Source organism: Stegostoma tigrinum, chromosome 2 (genome assembly GCF_030684315.1).
Source record: "Stegostoma tigrinum isolate sSteTig4 chromosome 2, sSteTig4.hap1, whole genome shotgun sequence".
Lineage (NCBI taxonomy): Eukaryota > Metazoa > Chordata > Chondrichthyes > Orectolobiformes > Stegostomatidae > Stegostoma > Stegostoma tigrinum.
The window spans coordinates 140098176-140117557 of record NC_081355.1 but is presented as its reverse complement, the minus strand read 5'-3'; the positions used below and the strand labels follow the sequence as shown (position 1 = coordinate 140117557).

The window sequence follows — 19382 nt, the reverse complement described above, 5'->3', positions numbered from 1 at the left end:
CACCTCAGTCCTAAAAGATCTACCCTCGATGTTTAGATATGACCTTTGGTTCTGGACTCCATGGTCATCTGGAAGATCCTTCATATATTTACCCTGTCCAGTCCTGTTTGAACTTAGAAGCTTCTACAAGATTCCTCCTTATTCTTCAAAACTCCAGTTAATATGGTCCTACCAGTCAAGTTTCTCTTTGTGTCAGTCCTGCTGTCCCAGGTATCAGTCTGGTACACCTTTTTGCACTCCCTCCATAGCCTGAACCACCTCCCCAGATAAGGAATGAGGAACCTATGTTATGCAGATCTGGGTACTTCAATAACACGATAGTTGCATTCTTGAGACCTTGTGCTATAGAAAATAGTGTTAGAGGGAAATCACTATATCTGTACAGCAGAAAGTTTGTGTTCTCCAAACAGTGCCCATTATTCATCAATTGTGTTCCAGCTAACTTGTGTTAACGAAACACTCATTATAACAGAGCTACCTGTCGATTGAAGAAATTGGGACTGTTCTCTTGCAAGAAGAGTGGATTCAAGATGTGATTTGATCAAGTTTTAAAAAATTGAGGTGTAGTCTGAGAGGATAAGGTGAAGGTGTTCCCATTGTTTGCAGTATCAAGAACTAGAGGATGCAGATTTAAAGTAATTAGCAAAAAAAAAACACACGTGAAAAAAAACCTTTTCGGTGCAGCAAGCAGTTAGGTTGATTCTGGAATGCACTGTCTAAGGATAGAAACATAGATAATAGCAGCAGGAATCGGCCGTTCAGCTCTTCAAGCAGCTGCTTTACCGATGTTATGATCATGGCTGATCATTTAACTCAATAGCCTGTCCTGCTGTTCGTGTATATCCTTTGATTCCTTTAGCCCCAAGTTCGATGTCCAACTCCTTCTTAAATCTTGCAATGTTTTAGTCTCAACTGCTTTCTATGCTATCTCCATTCTCTTGGTGAAGAAATTTCTCCTTATCTCAGTCCTAAATGGTTGCCCTGTATCCTTAGACTGTGGTGGAGGGAGTCATTTTAGTCTTTACAATAAAAATTGAGATCTTTCATTATCTGAGAACCAACCATTTGTATGTCGATGGAAAAAGACAAATTAGTGGCATTGGATGAATTGCTGTTTTTGAAAGATAGCATCGAAACAGACCAAATTAGTCACCACCTCTGCTGTAACTGTTCAATAATTTTGTGCATAAATTAACGAAGCTTCTACTCCTTGTCAACCGCCTTATTAACCTGTTCAATATAGCACAATTAAACCATTCAACCCTTTGAGCTTCAAAGATTTGTGCACAAACATCCATGGTCTTTTTCTTGCATCATGCCCTGTCCAGTTCTTGTAATTTACAAATTCTGATAGTAAACCGCAGTATCTTCCATCACAATTTTTAGGTCAGGGACTACGTCCACTATGGAATGCGTTAAACACTTGTTTTGGATTTGTACCACTTTGCATGAATGTAGTATTTGTGAAATAAATTGTTTGACAGGTCGGTGCTAACTTGTTCTGCAGAATATCTAGGGGTAGTTTGAAATGCATGTTATAAATTGTCTGGAGCTTTTATGTCTTTACAATGCAGTGTTGAGCATATATTTTGCTATTTGTCTGGAACATGATGACATAAGAATCGAGCTGTAAAAGGTTTCCTCACTGTGGTGCTAATGTTGTAGGCCTTCTAATTAATACCCACTGATCAATAAAACAATGAATTTACCAGGTAGTAATCACTTAAAGCAAGAAGAATAAATAACTGTCATTGAGAAGTATCTGGCTAATCACCTCCAAATAACTACCAGATAAAAATACCCAAGTTGTCCTTATCTAATGTGTGCATTCTGCTGACTGATCCTTGTTAACTTCTGAGATTTTTGACCTAATATAATATATTTCGATTAGAGACTTGGTTCATATGTCCTTCCAGCGTATTATGTTTTCCAGCAGTTTTGGTTGAATATTTAAGAAAACCAGAGATGGAAATAATTTTTCATATTACTATGCATGGTTACAGTCTATGTGCATGTTACATCTAAGGCTGTGCTTGAATTCAGTTATTGTAATTGGAAAACTTTTTACTATCTGTCCCCTGTAATATAAAGATAGTTTGTTGCAGTTAGCTTATTGATGACATACATACAAGTTTGAAGGTTGTTTGAAATTCCATGTAAACCTGAGAGGAGAAATTTCTTCACCCTGAGCTTGTGAAATTCTGTCGCAGAAAGATGATGAGGCCAAAAAATTGAATGTTTTCAAGAAGGAATTAAATATAGTTCTTGGGGCTGAAGGGACCATAGGATATAGTGGGAAAGTAGGAACAGAATATTGTGTTAGATGATCACCCATAACGATAGTGAATAGCAGAGCAAGCTCAAAGGGCTGAATGGCTTAATCGTGCTCCCGTTTGCTATGTTTCTATCTGGAAGTGGGGACAAGGGAGAATTCTTTCAATGTGCTATATAATGGAGCTTTTAAAGGTGAAGTTAAAATCATCTAATGGAAAGGGAAGAATACATCAAACCTCTGCAATCAAGTTTTTTTTTCTAGTATTATTATCCCCTGCTGTAGTTAGTTAATTAAATAAGCTGCAACTTCTTCAACTTATAGTTCACTTGGTAGTTTCGATTTTGGTGTTTTGTAGTTGAGATCATGTCAATACAAATATAAAGGTAAGGGTACCGATTTCATCAATATGAGCACAAATTTCCTATTGTCTGAATGACGGGTGTCAAATGTTTAAGTGTCTTGCCTCAAACCTGTTGAGCCATGAATGGACCTTATTTATGCTTTTCTTTTGTCACAGTAACGTTCCACAACCTTAAATCTGAAGTGAATTAACAGAAGCATTTTCAGGATGAGTTAACAGACTCTCTCTAATACAGAGAAAGTACAGGGAGATGGACATGTGTAATCCAAGTAGACAGATTTATGTATCCACTGAGAAGACTGAAGTGCCCAGTGTAATGTAATGTGAATCAGAACACAATCTGCCAAGCGTATAAAGCTTCTTAGCCATCCATTTTCAGCTGTTACTACTTTGCATTTATTTTCACCAGCAGTTTCATTGCTTGATAAGCATTCTGTTCAGAGGCTGCACTTTGACTTTGCCCTGTACTAATGCTGCCTTATCTTTAATTAAGTGCAATAAATGTCCAAAAATTCATTAGAAAAGAAATAGCACTGTCAACGCTAATCCATTTTAGAAGATGATTGAAATCTTTTTCAGAAAATCATCTATTCCAGAATATCACATCCTGCAGGCAATGATGGTTTAATAAGTTAATAGGCAGAAAAATGGATTGTTGTTGGGGGGGGGGCAGTTCAGGGGGGCATTTCACCACAACTTTAAATTGCTAAATCTCTGTTGTAAATTTAGGATCACTGAATATATTGACAACACCCTTGCCAACTGCAATTTTTTGTAAAATATCATTTAATTTTACATGAGTCTTATGATCCTTTTACAAGAATTATTAAGCAGAAGTCATGACTGTTTCTAAATGCTTGAAGAGCTGAGGGATATTAAGGGAAATCCAGAGTGCCTAATCATGCAGTTTGCATAAACTGTACCTAGAGATATTGTTTATTTTCAATCTTTGCTTGGCCAATTCTGTTGTATTGAAGGAATGTAGCTATTTTGCTGTAGGATTACAGTAACGCTTAACTGTAAATGTTCCCTTTTCCAATTTAATGTTCAAAATAGTTTTCCTGAGTTTGATCAATTAATATACCAGTCTTTCACATTCAGGATATTAGTTTTCCACCAAATGAAATTTGGCTTCAGCAGCCATTTCTTCATCGAGAGACTGGTGAGCCTATGGAATTCTCTGCAACATAAAAGGTTGAGGCCCAAATGTTTGAATGTTTCAAGGAGTTGGTTATAATTCTTTAGAGCTAAATGGATCCAAGGGTACAGGGAGAAAGTGGGAACGCGATTGGATGATCAGCTGTGATCATATTGAATAATGGTACAGGCTCAAGGGGCTGCATAGATTATTCCTGCTCCTATTTTCTGTGAGGAACCAGTAACATGGATTTGTAGAAACCCTATCTTTCCAAACAGGTATTTGGTGAGAAATTCACTACATAGTTAGAGAAACCATTTGAGAAAAAGTGATAATGTCTTGGTTAATAATTGGAACCAGTTTCGGTCAGCATTTAACTGTGTATAAATATACCTGCTCTTTCCAGATATTTGAGTCATGCCCATTCTGATCAGTGAGACATTCAGGCTTTAGTAACAATTCAGAGAACAATGATGTAGTTAATACCCAGCATCTGAGATCCCAACAAGTTATCCCAAATCCGACATTAACACCTCCCTCCCCACTGATAGTGCCAGATATGCTGAGTTTTCCACCATTTCTGTTTTTTTAAGTTACGATGGAAGTTTAGGAACTTTTAGGATGGATAAACTGGAATGGGCCAAATGCTATTGAATGTCAGGATAGGACCAAACTTGATCTTTATAAATAGTTGCTTCCTTGACAACTGAAGCTGAAATGTATTTAATTTATTTAAACTATCTCAAACTTTCCTTGGCTATACAACTTCTGTAAACATTTGCTTATGTTCTATAAATATGTAATGACCTTTTGAAATTTATTTTTGAATCTTAAATAGTCTGTTTGCTTTACTTCTACCTCACAGAATAATCTTGACTAATTTTAATTTATAATCTTGATTCCTATTCTTATTCTTTCTGGATGTGGCAAGAGATTTTGTTTTTAAGATTTGCCAAGAAGGGCTACCTGGGATTGCTCTTTGTAAAAATGAGAACTGTTATAATTGTTTATTTGTCGGGGACAGCATTGTCTTTGTCTATTTTATTGTCAAGATAGTCTAATTTTTAATTTGTTTTCAGGAGCTGTACCCAGCGTTTTGTATACACAATGGAGGAACTGACCTGGAGCGATTACCCACAGCCAGTACTTGCATGAACCTCCTGAAACTTCCAGAATTTTATGATGAAAATCTTATGAGGAGTAAATTACTTTATGCAATTGAATCAGCAGCAGGCTTTGAGCTAAGCTGAAGTAAAAATTCGATTGTTGACAGCTGAGAGAATGATGGATAGTACATAATATTATGTACCAACAATCAAAGTTCTCAAAATGGACTTAAACTGAAATTGTGTAGAATCAAAAAGAAGTTTTAATGAAGTGCACTGCAAAGACAAGGCTCCTTTAAACCATCATATGTTTGTAGCTCAGATGGAAAAATAATCAATTGGGTACAAGTTGGGAGATTTTACTGCTAAAAGTGGAGACTAAACATTGGGCAGGAGGCCACTCGGTTGTGATGATCAATTTATTACTATACATCAACAGAAAAGTAAGCCTGTGTTAGGTGACATTAACCAAAGATTCAACAAATGTGATGTGTTGGTCAAAACAGGCAATAAAGCAAGCCATAATAATGGAAGATATTTGCATTTAAAATAGGCTTTCCTCATCAGAAGCCGATCTTTTATAAGGCAAAATGTGGCTTTTTTTTTAAAAAAAACTTCATACTGGTTTCTTGCATTTAACATCATGGTTAGGTGGAAGCACATAGACCATGTAATACTGCTGGATTTTACGTTTCTTTTTAAAAGTTGCACATTTCTTAAATCTTTGTTTTAAATCACAATTATGTCCCAGCATGGAACTCAGTAAAACATAGTTGCAATTTAAAGCCTAGATTAAAATTGTATGGTGTGACATTATGTGCTAATGATTATATGGCCCTTCTGCATAACTGGTGTGAATTCTGAATAAGAAGCGTTGAGTGGATGAAATATTACGTGGACAAGAGATTACTTTTCTTGATCTTGATAGGTTTCAGCTTGCTCATAAAAATTGCTTCATTAGGCCATGGTAAATGTTTTTGAGACCGGGATTTAGTCAGCAGTTTCTGTAAACAGAGATGTTAATAAGTATATGTTTTCTCTGCATCTGTGAATACTATGTTTTTGTTCTGTAATCTGTACAGTTTTTCCTTGTGCATTAATCTTCTGTGGTATCAGAATGGTCCTTACTGTTAAATAAGCTAAGTTTAACAGCTATTAAACAAAACTTGAATAATGCAACTGGTGTGTATTAAATTTGCATAATTTATATTCAGCAATAAAAGAATGGCAGATCGCATATTAAAAATAGCAGCTGCTTGGCCTGCTGTGTTCATCCAGCTCCACACGTTGTTACCGTGCTCCTCTTGGATATTGGTTTCCTTTTGTGAAGAAACTTGTTTACTGCTAACAGTATTTTAACACTAATTATGGTTAATTACCAAATATCTTTATAAGTTTGATTTTTCTTTTAATCAATAAAAACATTTTATGGGGTAAAAGTTATGAAGAAGCATAGGGTATGGTCTTTATTTTCAATAGTCCAGAGATGAGGAATGCACTCAGATTATGTGCTATTCCTCATTTATAATTTGCCTAAGCTGGAAATGATTTTATCACTTTCGGCTGGTCCTTTTCATGACCAAGAAGTCCAGTGAATGAGCCATGGATGTCTATTGGACTAGCAGTTCATGTCACTGGAACTTTAAACTTCCACAGCAGTGTCTCTTCTGTTCTTTCTGTGGGCATATGAAATGCTATCAATGATCCTTAAAATGATGAGCACATGACTGGGCAGAGCCAACAAGGTTTTCTTAAAGAAACTTTGAGTTAATTAGCAAAGTGAAATTCTTCATGGATCGTGGGAACCAGTTGATGTGGTGCCCATGGACTCCCAAAAGACGCATGCCAAAGTGCCACATCAAACATTGCACGAGTTAAATGTATGGATTAAAGGATACTTTTGCACAGATAACGGATTGGTTAGCTAACAGAAAGCAGACTGTGGGGTTAGATGAGCCTTTCTCGGGTTGATACGCTGTAACCCTTGGGGCAGCACGGTGGCTCAGTGGTTAGCAGTGCAGCCTCACAGCGCCAGGGACCTGGGTTCGATTCCAGCCTCTGTTTGGAGTTTGCACATTCTCCCCATGTCTGTGGACTGCGGGAGGAAACCCACAAAGATGTGCAGGCTAGGTGGATCGGCCATGCTAAATCACCCGTACAATTCAGGGGTGTGTGGGTTATAGGGGGATGGGGCTGGGTGGGAAGCTTCAAGGGACGGTGTGGACATGTTGGGCCAAAGGGCCTGTTTCCACACTGTAGGTAATCTAATCTAACTAGTGGAGTGCCTCTGATCAGGTCACAAACTTGACTATTTACAATCTAAATCAAAGATTTGATAGGGGTTCTACATATATAGTAGCTAAATTTGCTGACACCAAGCTAGGTAGAGAAGTTAATTGAGGAGGTAGAGAGTTTGCAAAGGGATGTAAACTGATTTAACATGGTTAGGTGGAAGCACATAGATGGAGATTGTGCAAACATTTGGCAGATAGAGTATAATGTGGATAAATGTGAACATTTCCATTTTTGCAGGAAGAATGGAAAAGTAGTGTGCTATTGAAATGGAGAGAGATTGTTAGAATCTGGTACAAGAATCACAATATTAGCATACAGATAGATTTGGAAGGCAAATAGAATGGTTTTGTTCATTCTAAGGATGATGGAACATAGGAGTTGAGTTTTACTGCAGCGGTGCAAAGCATTGTTGAGATCACGTCTAGAGTTCTGTGTTTGTGTTTGGTTGTCTTATTTGGGGAAAGAAACGTAATTGCTTCAGAAGAAGTTCCAAGAAAGTTCACTCAACTTGTTCCTGGGATGCTTGGTATAGCTTAGGAGAAAAGGGTGGAAGGTGTTCAGCTGATATCCATTAGACCTTAGATGACTTTATTGCAACACACAAAATCCTGAGGGGTTTGTGAGGGATACCTGAAGGAAGTTTTCCTGATGAGGGAAACAAAAACTGGAGGGCATAGTTTAAGAATAGGGGGGTCTCTCTTTAAGACAAATGAGCAATGTTTTCTTTTGAGAGTTGTTTAGGTGCAGAAGGAGGCTATTTGACCCACCATTCCTGTTTGTTTGTTACCGAGTGGTAATCTTTTGTCTTTACCCCCCAGTCACATGCACAATTTCTAACCAAATAATCAACATCCTTTTGAACGCTGCAAACGGAACTGCCTCCACTACTCTTCGAGGCATTCAATATTGAAACTACTGTGTGAAAAAGATGGTTTTTTTTTGCCTCTCTCTCCACCTTTGTCTCATCTGCGCGTTATTTTAAAATCTGGTTTCTTTTATAACAGGATTAGTTTCTCTCAATCTATGGTATCTGGTCCAGTAATTTTGAAAAGCGCTCTCTCATAACTTTTCTCAACTTTCTTCTCTCGAAGAAGAACAGTCCCAACTTAGATGCATAGATTCATGCACAAAAAGGCATCATGCCCCATCAAGTCTGCACTGAAATAATTACCACTAAAGGTGCATTAATTCCAATTTCTTGCACTTGTCCATCTCAGAATGTTATGATATCTCACTACTCATCCAAATATTTTTTAAACTAGTTGTAAGGTTTCTAGCTTCCCAGGTAGTGCATTCCAGATTCCCACCATCCGTGGCATAAAAATGTTTTTCCCAAATTTCCTCTTGAATCTTCTGCCCCTAGCCCTAAAACAGTGCCCTGTAGTAAGGGACCTCAGCCAAGGGAAACGGCAGCTCTCTATCCACCCTGTCCGTACCCCTCAATCTTGTAGCCCTCAATCATGTTTCCCCCTTATTCATCTCTAATCTAATGAAAACAATCCAAGCTTGTCTAGTCTCTCCTTGTACCTCAATTTCTCCATCCCAGGCAACGTCCTGGTGAACCTCCTCTGTACCCCTCTCAGGCTAACACCTCCTTCCTGTAGTGAGGTGACCAGAACTGTGCACAATTTTTCCAGCTGTGGCCTGACCAACACTCTACAACTCCAACATTACCTCCTTGCAGAACCAGAGGAGACATTTAAAAATAAGGGGTAGGCCATTTAGAACAGAGTTGAGGAAAAACTTCTTCACCCAGAGAGTGGTGGATACATGGAATGCTCTGCCCCAGAAGGCAGTGGAGGCCAACTCTCTGGATATTTTCAAGAAAGAGATAGATACAGTTCTTAAAGATAGTGGAATCAAGGGTTATGGGGATAATCAGCCATGATCACAATGAATGGTGGTGCTGTCTCGAAGGGCCGAATGGCCTACTCCAGCACCTATTGTCTATTGCTCTTGTACTCTGTGCCACAACTGATGAAGTGTCCCATATGCTGCCTAAGTATCCTATTCATGTGCTCTGCTGATTTCAGGGATCTGTAAATAATTACATGAAGATCACTCTGTCCCTCTAAGCTAACCAGTGCCCCGCCATTCATTAAATACTCCCTCATCTCGCTTCTACTTAAAGTGTATCATCTCCCTCACTTATCAGGGTTAAATAGCATCTGCCATTGGTCTGCTCATCTGACCAACCTGTCTGTATCTCCCTACTACCGTCTTTGATATCACCGTCTTTGATATCAACCACTCTACTAGTCTTGGTGTCATTTGCAAATTTACTTAATATTTCTCCCACATGTTCATCTATATAATTTATGTATATAACAAATAATAAGGGTCCCAGTACTGATCCTTGTAGTACACTGCTGGACACCAGCTTCTAGTCTCTCAAACAGCCTTCTCCTGCTACCCTTTGTGTTCCAAGTCTGTTTTTGATCCATCTCACCAAGTTTCCCTCCATTCCATGTGTTTTAACCTTCTGAATTAGTCTCCAATGTGGAATTTTGGTAAAACTTTTGCCAAGATCTGTATAAACTACATAAACCAAAATTCTCTCATTCACACGTGGTCACATTTTCAAAAAAGTCTAACAGATTTGTTAGGCATAACCTCCCTCTGACAAAGCCTTGCTGTAAATCCATAATTGAGCACACCTTCCCAACTGGGAATTAATAAAATTAATTTACTGAGTATTAATTTACTACTAGTGAATTTTCTCCAACAGTTTCCCTACTATTGATATAAGACTCATTCATCTGTAATTTCCTGTTTCATCTGTACCATCTTTGAAAAGTGGAACCACGTGATCAGTTCTCGGCTCTTCCCCATTTGCTAGAGATGAATTCAAAATTCGTATCAGAGCCCCTGTAACTTACTGCCTCATCTTGCGCAGCAGCCTGACATGCAATTCATCTGAGCCAAGGGATTAATCTGTTTGTAAGCCCAGCAGAGTCTCCAACACCATCTATTTCCAATGTCAAAATGTGCAAGTTCCTCACAATCCCTTATCCTGAATTCTGTACCTACATTCTCATTTTCCAGACTGAAGACCAAAGAGAATTGTACATTTAGCAATATCCCGCGGCTTCACTTAGAACATAGAACATTACAGCACAGTACAGGCCCTTCGGCCCTCTATGTTGTGCCAACCTATCATACCGATCTCAAGCCCAGCTAACCTATACTTCTTCAATCTGTCCTCATAACTGAACTTTCTCAATCCTTATAAATTATTTCTATACTCCAATGCATTCACATAGTCATACAGGAAACAAGCTCTTCAGTTCAACTCATTGCCACCCAGGTTGACAGGGTTGTTAAGAAGGTAGACAGTGTTTTAGCTTTTATTAATAGAGGGATCGAGTTCCGGAACCAAGAGGTTATGGTGAAGCTGTACAAAACTCTGGTGCGGCCGCACTTGGAGTATTGCGTACAGTTCTGGTCACCGCATTATAAGAAGGATGTGGAAGCTTTGGAAAGGGTGCAGAGGAGATTTACTAGGATGTTGCCTGGTATGGAGCTTGGCGAGCGGGAGCTTGGAGCAGGAGCCTGTCGGGAAGCCGGTGAGTCACTATTTTTGAATCTTTAAAAAGTTTACCTTGTGAATAGGCGGAGGTACGCTGAGCAGGAGCCAACACGGGACTGGTGAGTGAGTGAGGTAATATATTTGTGTGGTTGCGTTACCCGAAACACTACCCGGGTGGTGTCGCCCACCCATCCTCCTCTAACCAAAAAAAAGGTTCTGTGTGCCTGATTGGTAAGGTAACAAGTTTATTTTTTTATTCTTTATTTTTTAAGTCTTGGGAATTTAGAATAATGGGAACGGAGGTCAGGGCAGTTGAATGTTCCTCCTGCAGAATGTGGGAGGTAAGGGTCACCACTAGTGTCCCTGCTGACTACATCTGCGGGAAGTGCACCCAACTCCAGCTCCTTGAAAACCACGTTAGGGAACTGGAGCTGGAGCTGGATGAACTTCGGATCATTCGGGAGGCAGAGGGGGTTATTGAGAGGAGTTACAGGGAGGTAGTTACCCCTCAAGTACAGGAAAAAGGCAGATGGATTACGGTCAGGGGACAGAAAGGGAACCGGCAGGCAGTGCAGGGATCCCCTGTGGCCATTCCCCTCAACAATAAGTATACCGTTTTGGATACTATTGAGCGGGGGGGGGGGGACTTACTAGGGGAAAGCAGTGGGACACAGGTCTCTGGCACAGAGTCTGTTCCTGCTGCTCAGAAGGGAAGGGGGAAGAGGAGCAGAGCATTAGTCATTGGGGACTCCATAGTTAGGGGGTAAGATAGGAGGTTCTGTGGGGACGAGAGAAACTCACGGTTGGTGTGTTGCCTCACCGGTGCCAGGGTGCGTAATGTCTCTGATCGTGTTTTTGGGATCCTTAAGGGGGAGGGGGAGCAGCCCCAAGTCGTGGTCCACATTGACACCAATGACATAGGTAGGAAGAGAGATGGGGATTTAAGGCAGAAATTCAGGGAGCTAGGATGAAAGCTGAGAGCTAGGGCGAACAGAGTTGTTGTCTCTGGTTTGTTGCCTGTGCCACATGCTAGTGAGGCGAGGAATAGGGAGAGAGAGGAGTTGAACACGTGGCTACAGGATGGTGCAGGAGGGAGGGTTTTGGATTCTTGGATAATTGGGGCTCTTTCTGGGGTAGGTGGGACCTCTACAAGCAAGATGGTCTTCACCTGAACCAGAGGGGTACCGATATCCTGGGGGGGAAATTTGCTACGGCTATTCGGGTGGGTTTAAACTAATTCAGCAGGGGGATGGGCACCAAAATTGTAGTTCGACTATAGAAAAGGTTGGAGTAGGGTGGTCCAAAATAAAGTTTCAGGGAAGCAAGATGGCACCGGCAAGCAAGAAGTTGGTTTGAAGTGTGTCTACTTCAATGCCGGGAGCGTCCGGAATAAGGTGGGTGAACTTGCAGCATGGGTTAGTACCTGGGACTTCGAAGTTGTGGCCATTTCGGAGACATGGATAGAGCAGGGACAGGAATGGTTGTTGCAGGTTCCGGAATTTAGATGTTTCAGTAAGAACAGAGAAGATGGCAAAAGGGGCGGAGGTGTGGCATTGTTGGTCAAGGACAGTATTATAATTGCAGAAAGGATGTTTGGGGACTTGCCAACTGAGGTAGTATGGGCTGAGGTTAGAAACAGGAAAGGAGAGGTCACCCTGTTGGGAGTTTTCTATAGGCCTCCGAATAGTTCCAGAGATGTAGAGGAAAGGATAGCAAAGATGATTCTCGATAGGAGTGAGAGAGACAGGGTAGTTGTCATGGAGGACTTCAACTTTCCAAATATTGACTGGGAACACTATGGTTCGAGTACTATAGATGGGTCAGTTTTTGTCCAGTGTGTGCAGGAGGGCTTCCTGACACAGTACGTAGACAGGCCAACAAGGGGCGAAGCCACATTAGATTTGGTACTGGGTAATAACAAGGTGTTAGATTTGGAAGTAGGTGAGCACTTTGGTGATAGCGATCACAGTTCTGTCATGTTTACTTTAGTGATGGAAAGGGATAGGTGTATGCCACTGGGCAAGAGTTATAGCTGGGGGAAAGGCAATTACGATGAGATTAGGCAAGATTTAGGGAGCATAGGATGGGGAAGGAAACTGCAGGGAATGGACACAGTAGAAATGTGGAGCTTATTCAAGGAAAAGCTCCTGTGTGTCCTAGATAAGTATGTACCTGTCAGGCAGGGAGGAAGCTGTAGAGTGTGGGAGCCGTGGTTTACGAAGGAGGTGGAATCTCTGGTCAAGAGGAAGAAGAAGGCTTATGTTAGGATGAGATGTGAAGGCTCAGTTAGGGCACTTGAGGGCTACGAGGTAGCCAGGAAAGACCTAAAGAGAGAGCTCAGAAGAGCCAGGAGGAGACATGAGAAGTTGTTGGTGGATAGGATCAGGGTAAACCCTAAGGCTTTCTATAGGTATTTAAGGAATAAAGGAATGACGAAAGTAAGATTAGGCCCAATCCAAGGATAGTAGTGGTAAGTTGTGTCTGGAGTCAGATGAGATAGGGGAAGCGCTAAATGAATATTTTTCAACAGTATTCACTCTAGAAAACGACAATGTTGTTGAGGAGAATACTGAGATACAGGCTGCTAGACGAGGTGGGATTGAGGTTCACAAGGGAGAAGTATTAGAAATCCTACAGAGGGTGAAGATAGATAAGTTCCCTGGGCCAGACGGGATTTATCCTCGGATCCTCTGGGAAGCCAGGGAGGAGATTGCCGAGCCTTTGGCATTGATCTTTAGTTCGTCATTGTCTACAGGAATAGTGCCAGATGACTGGAGGATAGTGCATGTGGTTCCCCTGTTCAAGAAGGGGAGTAGAGACAACCCTGGTAATTGTCGACCAGTGAGCCTTACCTCAGTTGTTGGTAAAGTGTTGGAAAAGGTTATAAGGGATAGGATTTATAATCATCTAGAAAAGAATAAATTGATTAGGGATAGTCAGCACGGTTTTGTGAAGGGAAGGTTGTGCCTCACAAACCTTATTGAGTTCTTTGGGAAGGTGACCAAACAGGTAGATGAGAGTAAACCGGGTGATGTGGTGTATATGAATTTCAGCAAGGCATTCGATAAGGTTCCCCACAATAGGCTATTGTACAAAATGCAGAGGAATGGAATTGTGGGAGATATAGCAGTTTGGATTGGAAATTGGCTTGCGGAAAGAAGATAGAGGGTGGTAGTTGATGGGAAATGTTCATCCTGGAGACCAGTTACTAGTGGTGTACCGCAAGGGTCAGTGTTGGGTCCACTGCTGTTTGTCATTTTTATAAATGATCCGGATGAGGGCGTAGAAGGATGGGTTAGTAAATTTGCAGACTACACTAAAGTCGGTGGAGTTGTGGATAGTGACGAAGGATGCTGTAGGTTGCAGAGAGACATAGATAAGCTGCAGAGCTGGGCTGAGAAGTGGCAAATGGAGTTTAATGCAGACGAGTGTGAGGTGATGCACTTTGGTAGGAGTAACCAGAAGGCAAAGTACAGGGTTAATGGTAAGATTCTTAGTAGTGTAGATGAGCGGAGAGATCTCGGTGTCCATGTACACAGATCCTTGAAAGTTGCCACCCAGGTTGACAGGGCTGTTAAGGAGGCATACAGTGTTTTAGCTTTTATTAATAGAGAGATCGAGTTGGTATTGTGTACAGTTCTGGTCACCGCATTGAAAGAAGGATGTGGAAGCTTTGGAAAGGGTGCAGAGGAGATTTACTAGGATGTTGCCTGGTATGGAGGGAAGGTCTTACGAGGAAAGGCTGAGAGACTTGAGGCTGTTTTCGTTAGAGAGAAGAAGGTTGAGAGCTGACTTAATTGAAACATATAAAATAATCAGAGGGTTAGATAGGGTGGATAGGGAGAGCCTTTTTCCTCAGATGGTGATGGCGAGCACGAGGGGGCAGAGCTTTAAATTGAGGGGTAAAAGATATAGGACAGATGTCAGAGGTGGTTTCTTTACTCAGAGTAGTAAGGGAATGGAATGCTTTGCCTGCAATGGTAGTAGATTCGCCAACTTCAGGTACATTTAAGTCGTCATTGGATAAGCATATGGATGTACATGGAATAGTGTAGGTTAGATTGGCTTGAGATCGGTATGATAGGTCAGCACAACATCGAGGGCCGAAGGGCCTGTACTGTGCTGTAATGTTCTATGTTCTATGTTCATTCGCCAAACTGACATCCCAAGCTGACCTAGTCCCAATTGCCAGCATTTGGCCCATATCCCACTAAACCCTTCTGTTCATGTACCCATCCAGCTGCCTTTTAAGTATTATAGATATATATGCACCACCCTCTGAAAAAGTTACCCCTGAAGTCTTCGTTAAATCTTTCTCCTCTCAGCTTAAATCTATGATCTTTCATCAGTGCGGGCTTGCAGGACCAAAGGGCCTGTTCCTGTGCTGTAATGTACTTTGTTCTAGTTTGTATCTCCCGACCCTAAGAAAAAGACCTCGGCTATTCACCATATCCGTGTCCTCATGATCTCATAAACCTCTAAACAGTCACCCCTCAGTCTCCGACACTCAAGGAAAAAAAAGCTCCAGCCTACTCAGCCTCTCCCTACAGCTCAAACCCTACAGTCCTGGCAACATTCTTGTAGATTTTTTTTAATCTCAAGTTTAACAACATCCTTCCTGTAGAGGGGTGACCAGAATCCAAAACTGACCTCACTACTGTCCTGTACAACTGTAACACACCGACTGTAGCACTTCCTGTGGTTGCAGGGAAAGTTGCCAGGGGTGGTGGGGCTCGTGGGGAATGTGGCGCGGACAAAGGAGTCACAGAGACAGCTGTCTCCATGAAAGGCAGAAAGGGGTGGGAAATGTATCTTTGGTTGTGCATCCTATCTTTTGATTAGGCACTTTATAGCGTTCTGGTTACAGTTTAGAGTTCAATAAGTTTAGTTTGTGACCACAGCACTTTTTAAGAAAATTTTCTTCTTTGTTTTCATTCCCTATTTCTTCACTTTTCTTTCAGGTATTTATTTGGGATCCAGCTATTCCCATATTTAGACACATCTTTTTTGCCTTTTTAGCCGTGGGCCACAGAACTTTTGTCATTTAATTTTCCTGTCCTCCACCCTATCACACATTCACTTAGGTTATTTATCTCTCTTCTCCAGAACACTCCACCCTGTCAACTCCCTCTTTACTTTCCTGGAGTGTGAGCGGCATTCATCATTTATTACCTGACCTTAGTTCTCTTGTGTACAGGTAGTTCATTGCCTTGAACCTCTGCAATTCAATGTGATGTTGGCATATTTGTTTCGCTGATGAAATTACATGTCTTGCTATACCATTTCAGAGGGCAGTTACAAGTCAATCATGTTGCTATGTTTCTGGTCTCAAGTAGGCTGGATTGGGTAAAGTTGGTAGGTTTTTTCCCATGGAGAACATTAATGAACCAGATTATTTTCCACAATTTGACAGTTTCATGATCATTATCAATCTCACTAGCATTTTATTCCATGTTTAGTAACAAAATTCCCCAGACTGCCTCAGTTGATTTGAAACTTGTGTCCCTGGAGCATTGGTCTGGGCCTCCCAATTGCAAGTGCAGTAACATTAATATATCTTGTCCCTTGAAAACCTCGCTCTGATGTAAGGTCTTTTGCTGTTTCTCTCCCCACAGGTGCTGACAGACCTGAACATTCCCAGCATGTTCAGGTTTTATTCCATTTCCAGCATCCATAGCATTTTGCTTGTGTACCTCTAAGTTTATTTGGCAAGATGCAAGGTTATGAAAGCATGTCACCCTCTGCACTAATTGATTTTACTATCTGTCACATGGACATTGCCAGAGGTGCATCAGGTATTCAGTGAGAAGATACCACAGTCCCAAGAGGAAGTGGTGTTCTGAGGAAAGAATGTGATACAACCCATATGTACCTTCTAGTGGTGCAAATCTACTCAAGTTGGTGGGTATGCACAGACAGCACAGTTGGTTCAAGGTGACTCAGATAATGTTTATTACCACAAGGACATTTTATGCCACTACCATGTGAGTCTCATGGCTTTCATCTGTAAGCTTTGCATGATCAGGAAGGAGAAAGGCACAGCCTGAGTGAGGGCTAGACAATACGTTGTACCTGCATGACATGAGAGCTGGTGGACTCCACTGTGGTTCATTAAAAAAAAGGATCCGATCTGTAGCAAGTGTTGGTTGCTTGAGGAACTCCAACTCAAGTTGATGAGCTGAAGGGGGAGAGTTACCTGGACATTTTTTAAGAACTCAGTCACACTCCTTACATTAACTATCTTGACTTGGTTCAGTGATAAGGTATAGGAGGGTGTAATTGTGAGGGAGGCACCAGAGGGATCCAGGAGGTAGTGATGAAGGAGCCTTGGCCTTATCTAACAGGTTTAAGGTTCTTGCTTGCTGTGTGGACAAGAACGGGATTGTAGGGAAGATGATAAAATAAAACTGATTAGCACCATGGTACAGGGAGCCATTCAAGATGGGGAAGGAAAGAAAAATGTAGTTGTAGGACACACTGCGGAAAAGGTCAGAAATCTAACTTTAGACACAGCAGATAAGAAGACAACTAGGAGAAAAGGGTGGTCAAAAAGGACTGAGGGTTTTATAGTTAAATACACATATATGAAACAAGGTAAATGACCTTGTAGTGCAGGTTGAAATTGGTGGGTACAATGTTGTGGGCATCACAGAGTCATGGCTATAAGGAGATCAAGATTGGGAACTAAATATCCAAGGATATGTATCCTATGGAAAGGACAGGCAGATGGGTACAGGGGTAAGGATTGCCCTGTTAGTAAGAATTAGAATTAAATCGATAGCAAGCAATGTAGGGTCAGAAGGTGTAGAACCTATATGGGTAGAATTGAAGAGCTCCAAATAAAAAAAGTACTCTCCTGGGAGTTATGTACAGACCACCTAGCAGTACTCAGGATGTGGGGCAAAAAATAGGAGATTGAAAAGGCATGTAAGAAAGCTGTTATTACAATAATCATGAAGGGCTGCAATCGGCAAGTAGGCTGGAAAAATCAGGTTGGAATCAGATCCCAAAAAAATTTGTGGAATGTCTACAATAAATTTTTAAAGCAGTTTATGGTAAAGCCAACTAGGGACCAGGCAATTCCGAGGAAGGCTTGATTAGGGATGTTGCGGTGAAGGAACCCCTAACAGACAGTGACTGAAATATGATAGAATTTCCCCTACAGTCTGAGGGGGATAAGCTGAAATCAGATGTAATGGTATTAGAATTGAGTAAAGGTACCTACAAAGACATGAGGGAGGAGCTAGCCAGAGTTGAGTTGTAGGGAAGCCAGCAGGGAAGACCAGGAGAAGCAGCAATGGCATGGGTTTCTGGGCTAATTCAGGAAGCACAGCAGAAATTCATCCCAAAGAAGAAACATACAATGGTGGACATGGTAACCATGGCTAATAAGGGAAGACAGGGACAGCATAAAAGCAAAACAAAAAAAACATACAACGTGGTGAAGATTAGTGGGAAGCCAGAGAATTTGGATGCCTTTAAAAGCCAACAGAGGACGACTAAAAATGCAATGGGGGAAGCGGGGTGAAAATGAAATATAAAGGGATATCTAGCTAGTAATATAAAAAGGTGATTGCAAGGTAATATAAGTAATATAAAAGGTGAGAGCTTTTTTAGATATATAAAAGGTAAGACAAAGGCAAGTGTGGACATTGGACTCTGAAAAATGATGCTGGGGAGGTAGTAATGGGGGACAAAGAAATGGTGAAGGAACTGAATAGGTACTTTGTTTCAGTCTTCACTGTTGAAGACACTAGTAACATACCAGAACTTCAAGTGAGTCAGTGAGCATAGGTGAGTGTAGTGGCCATCACTAAAGAGAAGGCACTGGGAAAGCTGAAAGATTTAATGATGGATAGATCACCCAGATGGGATGGACTACAACTCAGGGTTCTGAAGGAGATAGTTAAGGAGACTGTAGAAGCATTGGTGGTGATAATTCAGGAATTACTGAAGTCGGAGGGGATCTGGAAAATGGCTAATGTAACATCTCTGTTTAAGAAGGGAGGGTGGAAAAAGACTGCAAGTTGTAGGCCAATTAGCCTAACCTTGATCATTGGTAAGATTTTCGAGTTCACTCTTAAGGAGGAGATTGCAGGTTCTTGGAAGTGCACAGTAAAATAGGGCTGACTCAGCATGGCTTTGTCAAGGGGAGGTCATTCCTGATGAATCTGTTAGAATTCTTTGAGATAAACAAATTGGATAAAGGACAGCCAGTGATCATGATCTGTTTCAATTTTCAGAAGGCCTTTGACAAGATGGCGCACAGGAGACTGCAAAATAAGAGCCCATGGTTTTAGGAGCAAGGTGTTGGCATGGATACAGGATTGGCTGACTGGCAGAATGCAGAGAGTGGGGATAAAGGAGTCTTTTTCAGGATGGCAGCATTTGACAAGTGAAATTCCACAGGAATCAATGTTGAGACCATAATTATTCACGTTATATATTAACAATCTGGACGAAGGAACTGAGAGCATTGTTGTTAAGTTTGCAGATGATTCAAAGATAGTTGGAGGGACGGGTAGTGTTGAGAAAGTATTGAGGCTGCAGAAAGACTTGGACAGGCTAGGAGACCGGGCAACATACTGGCAAACAGAAGACAATATGTTGAAGTGTGAGGTATGCATTTTGGTAGGAAGAGTAGAGGTATAGACTTTTTCTAACCTGGGAAAGGCTTC

The 19382-nt window shown here is 41.2% G+C and overlaps 1 protein-coding gene across 4 annotated transcripts in view; it reads left to right on the top strand.

Moving 5' to 3' along the window:
* ube3c (ubiquitin protein ligase E3C) overlaps positions 1-6059 on the top strand; it is a 155745-nt gene extending 149686 nt beyond the window's left edge. For all 4 annotated transcript variants that reach the window (XM_059639642.1, XM_048563871.2, XM_048563877.2 and 1 more), the window contains exon 24: positions 4854-6059. In XM_059639642.1, the coding sequence (XP_059495625.1) occupies positions 4854-5024 (171 nt within the window). In that variant the 3' untranslated portion in view covers positions 5025-6059. The remainder of the gene's footprint in view (positions 1-4853) is intronic.
* The last annotated feature ends 13323 nt before the right edge of the window (positions 6060-19382 follow it).